Source organism: Aphelocoma coerulescens, chromosome 10 (assembly GCF_041296385.1).
Source record: "Aphelocoma coerulescens isolate FSJ_1873_10779 chromosome 10, UR_Acoe_1.0, whole genome shotgun sequence".
Lineage (NCBI taxonomy): Eukaryota > Metazoa > Chordata > Aves > Passeriformes > Corvidae > Aphelocoma > Aphelocoma coerulescens.
In genome coordinates, this window is record NC_091024.1 from 15245801 (window position 1) to 15266153 (window position 20353).

A 20353-nucleotide genomic window follows, 5' to 3' on the forward strand; every position below is an offset into this window, starting at 1 on the left:
GCCGTTGTCTCATTTCAGTTATCTAAACAATCTCAGTCTTCATTCTTATTATTATTGGAAGAGCCCAGCAGCAAAAGTCTGATTAGTAATTTCCTAATGCTACTGGGAAACAATATTTCTAGAATAATTTTCTGTACTTAGTCAATGATATAGGTCAAGATTGGTGTGAAAACAGATTAGGAAATGTCTAAAGAAATATATCACAATATTTTTTTTTGTCACAGTAACATTATGTATATAATTATTTTTTAAGTACAATGAAACATAAAATGAAAATTCTGGAAGTGAAGTTCTGATAGCTGGGTGATACCTTTGCCTTAGTAATGGAAAAATATGGAATCCTTTATTACTGGAGTTAAGATAAAGTTTTCACATTTTCAGCCCTTGAAGGAATGTAACTATTACGAAAGAAATAAAGCATGTTATATTTTATAGGCTCATAATAGCTTTCTAATGATTTCAAGTGCCTTATTTCTTTCATTACAAACACTTAAAATTGTATCAGTAGTTTTGGAAAGGAAATTCAATATCCTTCTAGATGTGAAGGCTTTGTCCCTGTTAGAAATCATCTTTGTAATCTGTTGTATGGAATGAGCATCAAGACCAAGAAAATAAATATTCAGATGAGGAAATAATTAACTCTTGAGTTTACAACACCTGCATACAGATCTATCATATTGGACAAACTGCTTCTAATTTCACTGATTTCTTTGGTTCAGTGCATTTTAATTAAGATTTTGACTGCTGTCTCAATAAACCCTTTCTGCTTCAAAGAATCGATAAGCTATCCACACTTGATCTGAGCTACTGTAGAGATCCTGAATATCATGTGTGGGCAGTACATTTCTTCAGTCAATTATTTTTGAAAATTTCTTGCTCTGGCTTTCATGTTGAACATTGTGAAACACAGCAGCTGGTTCTTCAGCAGTGTTGCTGGTGGTGTTACTCAAAGCACTGTTCTTTTGGTTTGTTCATGGGTCATTCTGAAGAAGGGAAGTTGCTTGGGTTGTGAGGGAGCTTCATTTTAATTTAAGACAATTGTCCAAGAGCCATAAAATCTTGTTATTCCTTATGATATCTCAGTAGACCTTATTCTGAGTTCAAACTCTTCCCCTATGAAACCGCATGTATTGAGCTCGCTCTTCAGTCATCTGTTTATTTCAGGTTTGTTCATAAATAATCTAATACAGTTGAAAGCTTGGAGGATTGGTTCCAAGCTGCTTAGCTACCTTTCTGTTTAAATACTCTTTTGCTAATGGTTGTGTGCCTTATTAATGCTCATGGATTACATTATAGGGCGTAGAAGATAATGTAATAGTGTGTTCCCTGAGTATGTTTAATAAAAAACAGATTAGAATTAAGACTATATTGTGAGTCACTGACATATCAGCTCTGTGCTTAATATCTTATCTAAATCCCTGTCCATAGCTTTTAATACAGTTTGCATATTTTAGTGAAGTTGAGCATAACAGTTCTGAACCACTCAGAAGAGTAGCAAATACAGAACATAGGAAGTTTTTTATAATTGAAAAATATATTATTCTGATGGATATGTGCTCCATCGGTGCTTGTTTTTCTCTGTATGTCAAATTGGTTCCTTCTAGTAACAAGTTACAGATGTGTAATGAGGAGATTTCTGATGGGTATGGAGAATATTTGATAAGAATACAAAGACAAAACCAAAGAAAAGCTCACCCTAGAGCTTAAAACAAGATCAAAATTGTGGGCTGTTAATACATTCTGGTAGCTGTGTCAATGTATAGGTAATTTTACTGTCCTGTTCTTGTGGGGCACCAAGGGATTTTGTTTCTCTGCTCCTGTTTCCATGGCAATTAGAATTAGATTAGTTTTAGGTTCACAGTGGATAAATGAGAGCAACTAAGCTATAATGTAGTGCTTGTGAGTCAGGAACACACTGCATCTTTTTATAAAATAGCCCAAAACTGTGTTTAAATCATTGTGGTTTTCTGGTTGCTGTTGACTTGCTTGTATTTAAGCGTCCAGATCTTTCGTTTGTGGTTGCAGTCTGGTGGCACTTGTGCTCTTTGTGTTCATAGTGATGTAGTCTTTAAATGACAGAGCAGTCCCTGGATTCTAGGGATAGCTGCATGTTGAACAGTCAGTTTGCATATTTGCTAATAAATATTTATATTAACTATTTTTAAAACTCTTTAGCCCATGACTGATTTTTACAGAGATTTTCATCCTTCCTGTTTCCCAGAAATTGGAATGGAGAGTAATATTACTGGTGGACTATTCCAGTCCCTTTTCAGCTAATTCCCATGCAGCACAGTTCTTTTTCCTATAGTGTGTATTTAACTTTACCAGCATTTTGCACTAATGGATTGCAGATGCTGCGGAGTGTTATTGTAAGAAGATTTTGTGCTCTGGTAGTAATGGGTCATGCTTTTATAGTTTCTGCGTATGTGATAGTTGTGATATTGCTCACACAGTATTTAATGCTTGCATTTGTTAAATAGTTATGTGCCTTTTACAAGGACTATGGTAGATTTCACAGAAACATCATCCTTGAAGATATTTCAGCCATTGATTGAGACTCTGTGAGGTACACCTAGACCTAAAGACAGTTTGGGGGTATTATTTGTTGAAGTACGATTGAGCTTTACCGTTTCAGGAACATTTGAGTTGACAAAATTAATCCTTGCAGTAGTCTGTGCTCCTGTAGCCCAGAGAGGGGAACTTTGGGAAGTGTCAGTGGCTTCAGGCCCTTGTGCAGGGACACAGCTGCTGTTGTCCTTTGCTCACAGAAAGCACTGATGATACTGGTGCTGTGGGTGCTGGGATTTCCCTTTGGCAGGCCAGTTGCTGCCCTGGCCTCTCCACTCAGCTGCCTCGAGCATCTGCCTGCTCGTGCTGTGCCTGTTCTGCCTGGCCCGCCTTGATGGGTGTTTGTCTGATGTGTTGTTACAAACAGGTTCTTTAGTTTCTAGATTATCTAGCTACGTTCACAACACACGTTTTCAGAAACATGTAAACAGATATCTGTAGACACATAAATTTAGTTCTTAGAAGAGGCCTGAGAAGGAATTTCTGCAATTACTGTGAAGAACTTGTATGCTTATTTTCATGTAACTGAATCCATTGATTAGAGAATTTCTCTTGTATTTACAAGCTGAAAAAGTGACTAACTCATAAATTGGTAGAAAAGGACCAAATGACTTGATGTATGTTGTATCAGGCTGAGCAAGGAAGAAGGAATAAGAATAGAGAATAAGACTTGGAGTTTTCCATAACTCGTGCTCTATGTTAGACTGGGAAATGATTGCTAGATCTCAAGTGGAACTAAGGAAAAAAAAAAAAGATAATTTGTTTTGTTAAGCCAGTTAATACATAGACATCAGTAATTTTACATTTCTATAGTTTTTTGTACCTTGATAGTGGTTCACTATACTTAATGTGGTTTTAATTAATATTTATATAAACATAGGGTTTATGTAGTTCAGGAAAGGAGTTTAAAGGAACCACACTAGAGAATGTATCACGTAGAAGAGCCATTTTGTAATTGGAGACTCAGAAGGCAGATGATTTAAGATACATCAAGAGACTGCATCATCTGATCTGCCCCATATTCAAAGTCAGAGCCCTCTAAATTTCTAGGGATTCACCAGACTGTGGAGGGAAAATGCTGGAAAAGACACCATCAAGGGCTAATCCTTTGTTTGCAGTCCCTGTACTGGAAAGTAGTTTTACCTTCTGGTTTTGTCCTGCCTCAGTATGTGCCTGTTAAAGTAAATGCATCTTTGTCATGCATGAACACCACTTGCATTAATGATAATGGAGTTTTCATATGCATGTTGAGCTACTGCATTTCTAATGCTGTAGAAGTCAGCACTGATGTACTCCGCTGATGCACAGAGGAAAAAACCATTGTCATAATGAGCAGGTACATATATGTACATATATCTGTGGGAATTCTCTTTAAGGAATCTGGCAAACCTAATTTTTGAATGTTTTTAGTTGCTTTCATTAATTTCGATTATTGTGTGACAGGGAGGTTCACTACAATTCAGAAGATAGAAGCTGGATCCAAGGTAGTAGATAACATACTCTGCAGGTTCTGAAATCAAAACACATTGCCAAGGTTAAGGGATTGTTAAAATTGTCAAACTCTAATTTACTTTTTATTTAAGAAAGAAAGAACCTGTGCATAGAATTCATGTGATGTAGTGATTTTTGAAAAGCATGAGAAGCCATATAGATTGCAATGTCTAGCTATTGAATATTCTGAGTGATTATTGTGATATCTTTTGGGCCTTTAAATTAATTACATACTACTTTTCAAATAATTGCTACTTCTGTATATAAACAAAGTGGAGTTTCTACTCACTGTATTCAGTTTTAGTATTGTATTTATAAGAGGTATAAGCTGAAGAGAAAACAAAACCTTAAGACTGGGGGCTTTTTGGTTGTTGGTTGGTTGGGTTTTGGGGTTTTTGTGGGGTTTTGTTTGGGTTTGTGGAGATTTGTTTGGTTGGTTTTGTTCTTAAATTCCTGGTTGTTTTCAATATCAAGATAAATCTTTAGTTTTCTGTTTCGATAGTAATTTGGTGTATTCTAATGAAATGTCAGTATGTGATGTCCTCTGTGTGCTTTTTTCCTAGTTATATAGCTGTGCACACTGTGGGTTAATGTGAGGTGCTCGGCGCTGGAAATAGCTGCATCTCAGCAAAATAAGTTTTTTGGGTAACCAGTGACTGACACAGGGGACTAATGGGGGTTGGAAAATAACATGATGGCATTGTTGAGGTGACCTCTTATAATGACAGTATTAAAGACACAGGTGGAACGCTGAGTTCTTGTGTCTATTATCAGCGTAAATTTATCAAGTGGCCTGGCTGTGCTTGACCTTTTGCGTGGTGAGCCAGTACAGTGAGTGCCACAAAGCTCTCCTTTTCCAAACCAAAACACATGTACCTGTTTCATCTTACAAGGCCTCTGTAAAGGTCAAACACAGCTGTAGTTCAGCTGAACAAAAAGGATCAGCTCCCTTCTTGAATCCTGTGCAATGCCACAAATAAGACAAGAGGGGTAGAGATTTAATTCATGGGAGGGAGGTCACACAGTAAATAAAAGTAAAGATTTGCTACTCATAGGTAGTGCACTACAATAGTATCTTGACTCTGACCATATGACTTGGTGACTGAGAAATACTGACTTATGTACGAATATTTTATGTATCAATATGTGCTCTGGTTTGGAATGCAATTTCTTACTTTTCCTAAAGGGTTTTCTTTAATAACCTCACAGTTTCAGCCAGCCCATTTATTTGATTGAGAGCATGTTGCTGTCTAGCCTGCAGATAGACTAGCTAACCTTGTCATTTTACCTTCTGAGTGCAGTTTCACATTACAGGACTATCAGCCCAGAGCCAAGTTATCATACAGTAATAATAAGCTAACATAGCTGTGTGAGCACATTTAATTAACTGCAAGGATGGAATTCTCAGCTTTTCCTTCACTTGGCCAACATCCACAAGTATGTAGCTCCTATGCTGTAGGAAACGTTGTAGAATACAAACTATGCACATTTGCATGTAAGCGTTATCTGGACAGACTTTGATATCCATATCTTGGTCTTGGTTCATTTTTACTGTGCTTTTATCTCTCAGCTGTTGCATTTCTACTTCACTTAGAAACTAACACTGAGGTTTTACTAAAAAACCTCATTTGAGGGGTCTTTTTTTAATGGCATAGCTGCTAAAGAAAGGTGTGAAAGGTGCATTTTCCACATGTTGTCTTTCTGAATAATATTTTCAACAGCTGCTGCAGCTGTGGATATTGTCGGATAGTGAAATATGCCTGAAACATGCTCACAGTATGAGTATCCACAGACTAGACTTTGTGAAGGCTTAAACTGGGCACTCCACAGTGCAGCTGCTCCAGGTAACTAACAGCTCTTCCTCTCACATTCGCACCAAGCATCACTAGACTGGATTGTTTCCAGCCTGGTTCCCAGTACAGTGTGCATTGCTTCTACAGTGGCTAGATACAGTTGCATTTTTATTTATTATGATCTATTATTTTTACATCTAAAAGATTGTTAGGAAAGCAGGATGGAATGGGAATGGTGACTAGCTAAGTATAGAAGTTATTGTTCCACAAACTCTTTGCACAAGCTGAGAGGAAAAATGACACTGTGGACTCATGAAATAAATACATTGTGCAGTCTTTTCTCTGCATTTTATTTGTATTCTACTTTACTGTTTTTGTAATTAAATGTTCTAATGAAAATGTTCCTCCCCACTTTTTTTCTCTCATGCCAGGGTCAATATCCCTTACCCTATTGCTGCAGTTTCCCTTTCCATTTTTAACTATATGTAAAGCTTATGGTGTCTCAGCTCTAACTTGCGTGTTATTTTAAAATACCTAAGATCAGCTTAGGTGTATAAAGGTCTGAATCCTGGTTGCTTTTGGTTTGTAGTATCAGAAGTAATGTACCTGTATGCTAAATACAAGTTCAAATGAATGTGTGGGTCCTCTCTCAAACATAAACTAAAAACCTTTTTGCGAATCTGGATACCCTGGATAATTTTGTGATTGTCTTGTCATTAGTCCCCTTTTTTTAGCTAATTTTCAATTGTGCTAAGAGACCACAAGAAAATTTGCCCTAAACCTTTATTCTCCTTTAGTGTTGATAACATTTGGGACTGGGAAAGAAGAAATATTTTAAGACTTACTGTGATCTGATCAGAACTGAGTGAATCTGGCAGCTGGATTGAACTTTGTTTAAAAACAGCTTAGTTCTTAGTTATTTTTATTTTTTTATTGAGACTAAAAGGAAAGCGTTATGTTTTTAGCATTTGGTTTCCAACATTCTGAAAATATGCATCGTGACTGTGTATTAACTTCATCTTATTATCTATTATGTTTTTAATGACACTGGTATAACCTCATGCCTCTTTAGTAACTCTTCTCTGTTGCAGGTGCTGTTGTCAGGATTGATCGGTGTTGTTTCATGGAAGAGGCCCCTGTCCCTTGTGGTGAGTATCTCCCAGAGCTTTCGTCTTTATAGAGAAGCCTCATAATCTGTGGGGATCGTTTGCAGTGCTGTTATGCATCCTGATATTTATAAACACTTAGTACCAAAAGTGAAGGGCCTTTGAAGTTGTATAGTATAAACTACCTGGGTAAAAATAGTATTTTTCTTCTGTCTCACAAACAGATTATTGTTCCGCTTATACCTTTGCATTAACTTTATTTGCCTAAAAATGCACTGTGGAGCAATCTTTTCAACCAGTTATCTGGATGGAAAAAATCCCATTCCAAAGTAGTAGCTGTTAGTCTTTGTCTGCAGAATGATTTTCAGCTACGTTAGTATTTCTGTTGTGAGATTCATGTAGTTTCTTGATAATGAACAGTAATCCATTCCTTGTGTGTGCCTGCTATTAGAGTTTCAGTTAACCTACTAATGTAAAGCAATATTAGATGGAAATCAATCCTATTAAAAACACGTGATGATTGTGTCAAAAAAGGATGTGTTAGCAGGTAAACATTGCCTTTGAAAAAGTGTGCATGTGTAACAGAGTAACACAAAACATTTGTAACATAGTACTAAAGATAGTCCCTGGAATAAGGAATATAATGGACAGTATGCAATTAAAAGTCTTGTACTAATAAGAATTAGCTTAATTAGAACTTCAGGTGTATTTCAGTATTCTGAACTGAAACAGTAGTATTAGAGCTTACATCATCAGAATAAACAATATTCACGCATCAGAAATGTTATCCAGGCCTGTTGAGACTTGGCTTCTTTGATTCCTGAACACTCACTTGTGTGCTGTAAATTGAGCTGGGCTTTCTAATATCGATTAATTCAGTGAAATGTAAATAGGCAGTCATGGTCAATGTAATTCAAGGAAATAAAAGGGAGGAAACAGTAATGGCAACATTACTGTTTGCAGAACAGCTTACCTTCCTACAGTCTGCTCTAGGAAATTATTTATTTCCAAGAGTAAGCTTAGTGCTCATGAGTTAGATCCTGATCTTCTTCTGTATTGGTACTTGGTGGTGATACAATAATAACCTGGAAGAATGGGGACAGGGATGATGTTTTTCACTTCTGTGTGTGATTAAGCTGTGCAGTAGTTTTACAGTGGCTACCTAATGTCCTGTTTTCCTTGCCGAGTTGTAAGTACCTTTGAGCAGTTGGACCCCACGTGTGCAGGCTGACTGTTCTGATTAGCAATCAATAATATGTAGCTTTACAACCTCAGAATACAAAGTATCACCAGCATGCTAATGAGTCATGTTTCTCCTGATCTGTTTATACAACACATATGCCAAATACATATGGTCAGTGATTACCTTTTAACCAATTTTATAGTATTATAAGCAGCTAGATAATCGATTAGAATACATGTCTTTTTTGTTGCAATGTGTTACAAAATCTGGCATTGCCAAGAGTGATAGATAGCTTTATCATTTGAAGCTATGAATAAAGTTATATAAAATTAAACCATACACCATCTGTGACGTCCTGAAAACTGGTGAAACTGTGATAATATTTTACTGTGCCAGTTTTCTGCATATCTTGGATTTGTGACTAAAACTGGTTTATAATAACTGGTGTTTTGACTATTGCTGAGCAGCACTTGTGCAGTATCAAGGCTTTCTAGTTTTCCCACACAGCATCACTTGCTTTGGCTTTTTCCTTCCTCTTTCCTTTGCTTATTAAACTATCTTTATCTCCACCCACAAGTTTTTTTCACTTGGGCTTTTCTAATTCTCTTCCAATCCTGCTGCAAGGGGCAGTGAGTGGGTGCTGGCCAGGGTCAGCCCCCTGTACTGCTGGGTGTGCCTTGCTCAGCGCTGTAATTGTACAGGGTTTTTCCACAGATGGAGTGTCTTTTCTTTGCAAATGTATTATTTTCTGCAGGCAAAAAGAGGAAGTTGAAGAAGCATTAAACACAAATAGTTCGTCGACCCTTAATTCCTGGCTGTATCGTACTAGAAATGTGTTATGTAGTTTTGGTATAGAAAAGAGCGTGTTGTTGCATAGTTTAACGCTTTGGAACCAAAGTCAAAACTGAGACTAGTTGTGGATTTATAAGCTATTAGTATGAATGCTGTTTTGGATTGCACGTTCAGTCAAAGACTTACAAATGTGTATGTACTAAGTACATTTTCCTGCAATATTAATTTGCAGAAATTTAGACGTTCTCCTGCTAAAGTGTCTTTGCAAATCTTAATTGTCTGGAAAATTCACCAGATATTGTTAGTTTATCTAAATTTTCTTGGTCACCTCCTAGGCATCAGTTGCTTATCTTGCCAAAATGCTTTATATATGCAAGGAATCAGTGTCTGTTCTCAAACCTGTATTTACATTTACTGGAGGAAACACTAAGACAAAGGAGATATTTAAATTGCTTACACATTGACTTTGAACAGTACTTTCTGTATATTTCAGATGTTTCCTTATTAAGCTTTCTCTGTTTTCAATTATGAAATCTCATAGTATTGGTAGTGTGTTGGGGAAATCTCTCAAGAGTCCATTTTTTGGAAACCAAGCATTGGCCGTGTCACTACCACTGCTTAATTTTAAAATGGAGTGTTAAAGTAGGAATTTGTTTCCTTGTGGTTTATGGAAGTGTCTGAAAATTGGGAGAGCTTGTGGAGCTCCTGAGGCTGAATTACCTTGTAAAAAAAAAAACTTTAAACTGTGCAGTCAGATTATTTTTCTGTTACAATTTAATCTATGGTAATTGCAAATCTGTTTGTGCTAAGGAGATTAATTCAGCCTCTGAATTGAGTTGAAAGCTTCTCTATTGCCATCTGCCATTTGGGTGACCCCAGAAAAATATTTTTGCATTTCTAACTGAAAGTTTTTGCAATAAACGGATAGATTTACTGGTTTTTTCAATGAACAGAAATGTGGGGTTTCCTAATGTCTGTGAATGTCAGTGAGCACAAGATAATAGTACTTATTAATAAATGATCTTGGTTACTCAGAATAGCTATTTACCATGAAATGTGCATTCCAGATCCAGTTCTGTGCACCAAGGAACATGCAAATCAGTGCATACATAACTCAGTTTCAATGTGTTGTCCCTTTTGTCCCTTCCAATTAACCCTTATTTCAAGCCTTTTTTTTTTTATGATAAGCACATAGGATTTTCTTTATTTAAGAAAAATAAGAGAAGCTACCCTAAATAGCTGCAGTTCAACCTGCACACCAGGCAGAAGGATGAACTGCTGTGTAAAGTCTCAGGTTGCACCTGTGGTAAGAATCAGTTAAATATATAACTGACTTTTTTTAGAAAATATTCATCTTGGGTCAGCTTGGTAGTTTGTTGCAAAATGAGAGATTTTCTTTCAAAAATTCCAGTGAAAAAGTTGAACTATTTGAAATTCAAACTTAAATATTTTTCTTTTTTCTGTAAAAATCATTACAAAAAGGTCTATGTTGAGAAAGGAAATCACTAATAATTTTAAATAAATACATCCACGTATACTCTTTCCCCATTAGATGTATGAATATGTAAAACTGGCCCAAATGCTTTTCCTTATTGATTGTCTCCTCTCACTAGATATCATTGCAGAGTACAGCAGGAGTAACCAAACCACAGGAAGGAGATGAAACATAAAATGTATAGAAATAGTGTATGAGTAAGTTTTCTTTCTTCTTACTAGTGAGGTGGAGCATTGGCATGTTCCTGGCCGTGCTGCTTAACCTGAAATCCTAGAGTAGCTTAAGGGATGAGACAAGTCTTTCTAAACTCTTATAAGAGAATTTACATCTTCCTTTCAGATGAAATCTGAGAGAAATCTTTGAATTAAAAAAAAAGTGGTTGTCCTCTGTCCAATACCCACCCCCAAGCAGAGATTTGGTGTTTGGTTCCTGGAATAAAGAGATGATCTGTGTAGTGGAGAGACAGCGTCAGCATAAATAGGTCAAGACTGCAGGAGAAAAGCAAGTGAAAGAATGCAGTGTGGGAGAATAGCAGAGTCTGAAGGCACCCATCACCTCGTGTGTCACTGCTGACTTTGATACCTGTGTGATGTTGAGAGGAGCTGCAGAACATCCCTCTGCCTTAACAGGTCCCTTGATCACTCTGCAGTATCATTTCAGCGTGAGTATTCTTTGAGTTCCTTGATCAAAATGTTCTTTAGGAACCCTGCTATTAGACAAACACTTGTCTTTGAGGCTGAAGCATTAGTTTAAAGGTGAACAAAACACTGGGTGAAAACAAGTACATCTTACATACCAGTGTTTTTCAAAGTTTCTGATAAACTGGGTGGGGGCTGAATGCTGGGTATTGCCTCTTTCAAAAAGAAACTTGGGAAGCTGCAATAACTTCTGTTTGGAAAGCAAATCCAGTGCTGGTTCAAAAAGTAGCTCTTCTAATGTAAAGCTGTAAATTTTGCTCAGAGCTGATGTGAACCCAGGTTTTGAAATTGTGAGTAGAGTTTTTTGTTGACCTCTTTTCTGGGAGCATGGTAGGAAACTAACCCAAATTCAGAGGAGCTGAATGCGAAATCAGGGGGAACGGAATTGTGGAGGACTAGGACAGGAAGGAGAAATTGAAATGCAAGTCTGGCAACACGAGGAAGATAAACATCAGAAGCTCTTGAGAAGAAGAGGACCTAGGTGCTCAGAAAGAAGTGAACGAAAACCATGTCAGTAAGAAATCATACAATGGAATCTCTGATGTTTCAGCGATTCAGTGCCAGACCGATTCAGTGCCACCATAAATAACTGAATTGCAATAGATTTGTATCTCAGTTCTGAATTATTTCAGCGAAGAAAGTGTAGGCTGTAAATAATATTTGAAAAGTGTGGTCTTCAAAACTTGTGTAAACTCTGATTACATTCATGTTCCAAATTTTTTTTGCAGGTAGATTAACATACGCATTTAGCTTTTAAAATGTGAACTGCCTATTGTTGGTTTTTTTTAAACTTAGACTGCTGATTCCCTTCTTTCTTCTTTAGTATCATGAAACAACTGACAGAAAAACCTACCCATAGTGTCCTTTCATTAGAACATACCTGACAGAAGAGGAAGAGGAGAAAAAATGGAGAATGACCCAGTAAGGTTGTGAACTGGGTGGGGAAGAAACAACACTTGAGATGGAAACAGAAGAAGTGAATCAGGGAGATCTTTGCAGTGGTGGAGAAAAGATGTCACAGAGTGAAGCATCTCTTTAGAGTGAACATTCTGTTTCCTCTTTTACAGCTTAACACTTCTTAAAGCTTTCTTTTGCCTAGGTCTCTGCATCTCTCTGATACCCTTTTGACCAAGGTTGCCTGTTCCTGGGCCCAGCTGCCACCAGCTGTCACTCATGTGAGAATCCGGACTCCTCTGCTGAGCATCCATGTGCTAATTAGTTATCCCCAGTGGCAGAGTTTCAAAAGATCACAAGCAGCTTTTCCTGAAGAGCAGACAAACCCTGCTGGGGCGTAACACTTGCCTCTTCCTAAACAAGCACTTCGTAATTACCCCTAAAGAGCCCCTACTCCTCCCCATCTGCTCCCATGGCATCGTGTTGCCGTGGCAGCAGCTCCTGCTGGCGCAGTCCTGCTGTAGGATACTTACAGCTGCAGTCCCAGTGCTGCTGCTGCCTGTAATGAAGAGTGTGCTATGGTTGCTACATTCACCTCTCTTCAGTCCGTCAGTAATTTCCTTGTTCTCACACGCTTTCTAAATATATCTGCTGATGGTTCTTTCATCTCGTCTGCTCCTTCTTTTAGAAATGCAGGCTGCATCCCATCTGCTCCTGGAGTTCTTGGCAGCCTTTGCACAGTATAATTTCTTCAATTCCTTCTTGGTGTGAGTCTGGTTTCCTTCAGCATTTTTTCTTCCTCCTTAATTAATCTTGTGTCACATATCACTGGCGCTAGTTGGGCAACATGGGAGCTATTTGTTAAACTTTGTATTTTGTTTTCAAATGGTGAGGAAACAATAGCTTCAAAAATTTATTCTAGGCAAGATGAGCTGCATTTGAAATGTTTTTATTTAAAAGTAGAATAAATATTTGTATGAACTAATACAAAGTGTTTTGGGGCGTGGAATTGGAAATGGATACCTCAGTCTGTAGAGTCAAAACTCATGTGATTTTAGTTTTATTTGTGTGACAGATGGAAGGAAATGCACTGTTACCCAAAGAGAATCTAATTATCCTGTGCTTGTTGAAGAAAAATACTTTGATTTCAGTGGGATTTGCTTGCCAGGTAAATCACAGTTTAGATCCTGAGCTAGACATGTGTGATTGAGTGTTTGGGTTTCTTTAGTAGAGATACTATAAAACCTCCAACAGCATTATGGATTAAGTTCTGTTTCAGATATATGAGGAAAGGTCTTTGAAATCTTAAAGTTCATTTACTGATGGATCTCCATCAAATTATCCATGTGAGTCTTCCTTAGAGATGTGTGTGCAGTTTTTCTTGAAATGGCCAAAACTATAGCGAGTTTACACTACAGTCAAATTGGAAAGATCTGCTCTCCACATGGAAGCCTTGCCTCAGAAACAGATACTGAAAATGCTCGTGTGCTCTTGATGGAGATCAGCAGTCGTAGCTCCTGACCCCGCTCACCTGCCAGAATTTTCCTCCTCAGTGATGAAAGTCAGAGTTCTGATGTGCGAGGGCTCAGAGGGACCATGCAGTTGTTAATTAATGAGAATAATTGCTCATGAGTAGTTAATTGCTATTAATATGTTGGGAAAGACAGATGCAAAGTATCTGTGTATGTGACCTTTACATCCTGCTTCTGTCTCATTATGCCTCTGCCAGGAAGGGCTGCTTGCGAAGCTTTTGATGCCTGTCCTTGTCAGCAGGACAACACGAGCCTTTATTTCCTCAGGGATTTCTGCTACAGATGTTATGGAAGGTTAATTTATATGGAGTAGCATTTCAGTGACACGTGCATGGGGGTGAATTCTTCCTGCAATGTGACACTTGCAAAAAGTAATGTATTGTTTGGGTGGATGAACCCATTATGTAGTTGCTATGGAAGTATAAATTCAACCTTATGTAGATTTTTTAAAAAAGTTATTAGACTACTCAACCGTTGAAAAAAATATATTCATTTCTATTTACTGATTTATCTGACTGCTTTGTTTAAATACAGATTGTTGTATACAAAGCTAATTTAGAAAAATTGTCTCTCCTAACTTCATAAATGTGTGAAGACCCTTAAATATCAGCTTTCTTTTCCTGCTCAGCTGTTGTTGTGGAATATTTTTCAGAAACAGTATCTTACTAGTTAAGTTTTAAAAACTTTCAGTTTTTACTTCCCTGGAGAGCATGTTGGAAGGAAAATTAAACTGATATGGCTGACATAGTTGCAAATTTTAGATCTGGCTTATGTGGTCAAAATTCTATTCAGAAGGCATTATATTTGAAGTGTTTATTATCACACTGGATATCAACTCCTCTTTTTCCACCTGACTGTACAGCTGGAACAGTTGTTTTTGAAGCATTTCAAATTGACAACATTTTGAATAGCATTAAAATTGGTTAGTGCTGTTTGATTTCTTTCTCTTTCAAAATAACAGTAAGTTAGATTTCATGTGCATGGATTTTTATATCGGGGATCAGTGGTCCATAAATGGAAATTTCAGTGATAAAAATGAGACACTAAAACTCCTATATAAAAAAAATTGTCAAAATGACTTCTTTTAGCTGCCTGCACATATAGTAAAAATTATATTACTGGTTTTGTTGCAGTATCAGCTTCAGATCATTGAAGGATTCTTTTGAGTGCTTATATTCATGTAGCAAACTTTGAATGAGGCTCTTGAGCATATTAGCTGGTACTCCTCATTGTCCTTTTAATAGATTATTGAACAAAACTTAAGCTTGTTCTTTGCTATGAAAATAACTACCTGCAAACTTTTTTGTTACAATTACTGTTAGAAGTGTGTCACAGTACTTGGATACTTCTAGCGACAGCTTGAATTTTACCTGAAAAAAGTGGTATAGCTCCTCTTCTTTTCTTCTTTTATATGGCAGTAGTCTGCAGGTCACTTGAGGGTCCTTTTCTGTCCTTTCCAACTCAGAATATTCTGTGATTCAGAGAGGTGTAGATGCTAAAAGAGTTAATCAGAATCAAAATAGCAAAAAATTAGTAGATGCTGAAACATCTACTTTTGACAAATTTCTCCTTAATGTTTCTGAGCTGAGAGCACAAGGTCTTTATTACTAAATTAGGCCTTCTCTTACACTTTCTTAAAAAATACTGCAATAAACAGTATAATTGCTGGAGCTGTAACAGAGCATTACAGAAACAGCAAACACCTATTGCTGTGTGTAGAATATGACAATGCTGCACTCACTGATGTATTACAGTCTTTTAATCTGATCACACTTGAGGAAATAATCTGTATGGCCATTGCTTCTACTGACAGGAGGTATTGAATATCTCTTATTATGAGATATTAGGAGATCTGTTTTGATATAAATGCATCTTTGCATGTATCTGTCACTCTGTGCTCCTGTATATAGAGCCAAGGTTGCATTTTGGACTCCAGGGTTCTTGAAAAGCCTTGGCAGCAACTACCAAATCCCTCACTTTATTGATATTGTTGTTGTTTGCTGCACAGTGAAATAGGAGGAATCCAAACTACTTCTTCTGGTCTTTAAATAGGTGTTATTTTGTGTGATGCAAATTTTCCTGAAAACACCCAGTGCCCCTCTCTGCTGTACATTGGGCTGTTACCAACATTCACATCATTGCTTCAGAGGTATGGCTTGCTGACTCTTGGTGAAACCTGATTACTGCTCTGGCTATAAATAAAATCTAGTCAGAGGGAGGCATCATTTTTTCTTGTAAATCAAAACCAGTAGCATCGTATATAATCTTAAATAAAAACATATTTGAAGATCTTATATTTGGAGTTTAAATTTTCCACAGAATATTTTAATAAAAATATAAAAATTAAGATACAACCAAGCAACTAATAATAAATAATTAAATTCCTAGATCTATCTGAATGAAAACAAGTTAATAAGATGGCCAGTAAAATCATGTACACTAAGTTCAAGTTCTGAAGTTTTCATCTGACCTATTTAGCTTTGAAATTAGAAATAGTCAAATTTGAAATTAGAATAGTAAATGGATTTTAGTATTTACACTGAGGTTTCAGCTTTGCTTTAAGAAGTGAAATAGCTTCATTAGACCTAGTCAAAAGGAATTTAATCTGGAGAAAATGTAATTTAATTTAATAATGACTGGAATTGAACAAACTTATATAATTTAGGATAAAACAGAACATAATTTATAGTTCCTAACATAAAAACATTAAAATTTTTAGCCTGATGCTGTGCCACACTGCAGGGAGTGTTTCTGCCTATTCGATACAGAACATTGCTTTAGACCTAGAGAAAATATTTTTGTTCAAATCTTTATTTTAATTTAGGCAAATGACATGGAATACTGAATTAAACAGATCTGAAATGCCATCACTTTTCATCCTGTCTCCTCTAGCAAACACTGAGAACTAATGTTAAAAGAGGTATAATTCAGTCACGAAAAAGAAATCTCTTATGAGGCAAATAATGGGAAGATACATTTTGTTTCTTGTACACTTGAAAACCATGAGTCAGGAGTGTGGGGTTGAGTGACATTTCTGTGTAGTAAGTTTTTTAAATGGACTCATTTAAAAATTGTATGTTTTATCTATTTAAACCTATAATATGTAATGAGCATTCAGCATCTGGCTGTTCCAACAGGTAGTTTCTGTCTACCCCAGATAATCTTGATTAACTTAGTCCTGGCACACATGCTGATCTCACTTCTTTGTAGCTCTTGGTGGTCATAAATTTTCAGATTTGCTTCTGGTGTTATCCTTCTGCACCTCTATCAGGGAAACTAAAAATTCTGTAGACAAATGACAAATATTACTGTCTACAGTCCATGTAAGACAAAGTTCTGGGAGCAAAATACCTTGGGGCAAGTTCTTAATTTTCTTATACAGGGGTTTACAGAGACAAGCACGTTTACCTCTGGCCATTCTAGCTGCTTCACAAATGGTACATGTGTGTGTTAAAAGGTATATATTTTAAATCTCATTGAATCTACGCACACATATTTAATATGATTGGAAAGAGGCCTGTAGTACCTCGTGTCAAACTACAGTGTCTCAAAAAAATTGCTTTCTACAAATGATTTCAGTGTCAAAGTTCATCCAAGGATGATTTTCTGACCTTTCAGGAACTGCAGAACAGGAATTAACAAGAAAAAACACGTAGACACAGTATTTCAGGTACAGAGGACTGGCAGATTTAAAGAAGCCAGTTTCCCATGGCAATGCCTGGTTTTATTCCAAGTACCCTGCACAGGAGAGTTGAGTAATATGTTTCACCAGCACAGAGGGTAGCGTTTTGTCTAAGTGTTCATGTCTTGACTATCATACCACTGAAAACCACCAGGGGAAGTAGTGGTTGAAATGCCAGCAATGAAAAAGCAATCCTGTTTCATGTATGTCTCCAAAATGGAAGTGTGAGGAATGAACTAAAAGGTTGCTTTTAGAAATATGGTTTCATGTGATACAATATCTGCATCACTTTTGGAAGGCTTCAATTATTTTGCATGTAGAAATTTCTTCCTATTTGTAGTAGTAAGCAGTTCTTCTAACTATAATATGTGCTGTTCCTTTTTACTGTGCTCTTGATGTGTATATATGCAGTAGTGAGTGGGTGGTTTTGGGTCACTTAAAGAATCACCATCAAAAGTATTAGCAAAAAGCAGGGTTTAATATAAATTTGGGAAAGTGAAGTCACAGAATCATAGAATGGGTTGGGTTGAGAGAGAGGTCATCTTGTTCCACCCCCTGCCATGGGCAGGGACACCTTCCATTAGACCAGATTGCTCACAGCCCCATCCAACCTGGTCTTGCAAACTTCCAGGGATGGGGCATCCGCACCTTCTCTGGGCAACCTGTTCCAGGGCCTCATCACCCTCACAGGGATGAATTTCTTCCAAATTTCTGATCTAACCCAGCCTTCTGGCAGTTTGAAGCCATTCCCCCTTGTCCTCACACTCCAGGCCCTTGTCCAAAGTCCCTCTCTAGCTCTCCTATAGCCCCTTTAGGATCTGGAAGGTGCTCCGAGTTCTCCCTGAAGCCTTTTCTCCAGGCTGAACAGCCCAGCTCTCCCACCCTGTCTCCATAGCAGAGGTGCTCCAGCCCTCTGGGAATCTTTGTGGCCTCCTCTGGACTTGCTCCAACAGGTTCTCATCCTTCCTGTGCTGAGAGAGCTCCAGGGCTGGACACAGCACTCCAGGTCTCTCATGAGAGTGGAGTAGAGGGGGAGAATCTCCTCCCTTGACCTCCTGGCCATGCTGCTTGTGATGCAGCCCACAGGACACAGTTGGATTTCTGGGCTGCAGACACACCTTGTCAGGTCATGTTGTGCTTCTCATCCACAAACACCCCCCCCCAAGTCCTCTTCCTCAGAGCTGCTCTCACTGTATTTTTTGGTAGAAAGCTGTATATTGACAGAAAATCTAAATTGTTAGTGTCTTCCACGGCAAGTCACAAACTGCAGTGCGTGCTAAAGTTGGTTCATTTGTTTTTCCCCATTTTACCTCATATCAATTCAAGAACAAATTGTGAAAGACAGTAAAAGTAAGGGCAAGAAGGCGCTTTGAGCCAGCTGTCTCAAGGATTAAAGATTTCAGTTTTTCAGGTAATACAGTTTTAACAGTGCCTTTGGGAAATAAGATGAAAGGAAGTCTAAAGCTTATGGTAAAAACAAACCAGAATAAATTACTTGAGGCCAGTTGTGAAGAAAAGAGAAATATTAAGAGGCAAAAATGAAAGTGATGAAAAAGAATGGAGGGCAGAGAATATATCAGCTTCCGTAAATCCCTTTGATTTTTTTGGTGGTATCCATAGAGTTAAGATGGTCTACTTTGGGATATTCTGAAGGCAGGTGTATGGTTGTATCTACATTTAAGAAATGTGCAGGAAAAAATGTTCACAAATAATCTGAGAGTACTAATAATTTTCTAAAAGGTCAAGTTGTACTCAAGACAGAACTACAAATAACTTTCTTGATAGTGGAAAGATAATATAACCTGCTAGGGTTAGGGCTTAAATATTTATTTTTTTTCTTTCAGTATGGAAGGTCACTTATTCTGGGCTCTCCCTTGCAAGGCAGGGAGGTTACTGATTTTTTAAATTCTGTGCTGATGTGTATGATGTGGTCTGTTGGGACTTCAAAGATGCAAACTCACTCTTGATATACTTTGCATATTTGTCCCTAAAGTAGTTTCCAGAAATGGAGTAAAAAGGGGAGCCTCATGTGGATCTGCCCTTTCTTATTTCCTGGAATTCCTCTTCAGGTCTTCTGCCCTAGCTTCAGTACAGCCTAGTCCCACTAGAGAATTCAACTAGTTTATAATTCCAGGTGCAACAGGACGTCTCAAATAGTGAGTTGTTACATCATTTTAAATCATTGCATCTGAACTGTTTAGTTTTGTAGAATTAGTTTAAGACCATGGTAAAATTTAAGTAGGAAGTCCTATTGACATTTCTTCCATAGAGACCTTTGTATACACTGTAAGTTTTGGTTTCTCCAATTAGTTCTGCTACCACCATGTCATAATAAATCCATTGGCTTTGCTTTCTGTTCGTGTGTTAGTTCTTGGTGACTTTTGGGGCTTAGTGGTATTAATGCTTCTTCCTGATTTCTAGGAATATTTTATCTTGTTTATATGTTGTAACTAGAAGAGTGAAGAACACAGTGTTGTAGTTTTAAATCAACATTAAGATGTCATAGCCCTTCAATATTTGACAAGTCTGTGTTTACTTCAATGTAAGTTCTTGCCCTTGATCATTGTGTTAACTGCATCTTATACTCTTTCCTTATAGCTTCATACTGCTCCTGCAAGTATGTCACACTGAGCTCTCAGAGCAAGTATTTGGTAGCTCTCTTTCTGAGGAAAATTTTAATGTGGAAATTAGGCAGACTTGACTTCATAAATAATGTATGAACTATGTATAACACTTAGGTATAACACTTCATTTTACAGTGTTTCATAGTGTAGTGTTGGCTCTCCATCATAATCCACAATGGCCACCCTTTCAAAGGGCTGCAGGTGTGTTTATTTTTACGGCTGTAGCTGTGCCAGTGTTAGAAAAGACTGAGCAGTGATAAAAAAATTAAGCAGACTGAACATACTTTTTAATGTCTGTAAATGTGGTAATTGATACTTTTATGCCTCCTTTTCTCCGTTGTGGCTTCCAGCATGGTGGTAAACTTCACTTCTGAAGTTGTGACAACAGAGTACCAGGTGTGTCCTACTGCATCAGTAGAAGGCCTTTTTTGGTATTTAGCTGAGAAGCATTGAGGAAGGGGATTGGAAATACTTCAATTCCTTTTATTGGGATCT

The 20353-nt window shown here is 37.4% G+C and overlaps 1 protein-coding gene across 1 annotated transcript in view; it reads left to right on the plus strand.

Moving 5' to 3' along the window:
- Window positions 1–20353, plus strand: part of ENTREP2 (endosomal transmembrane epsin interactor 2) — a 96427-nt gene that overhangs the window by 28740 nt on the left and 47334 nt on the right. Inside the window, exon 2 of the mRNA XM_069026232.1 lies at window positions 6944–7000. Coding sequence (XP_068882333.1) covers window positions 6944–7000 — 57 coding nt within the window. The remainder of the gene's footprint in view (window positions 1–6943; window positions 7001–20353) is intronic.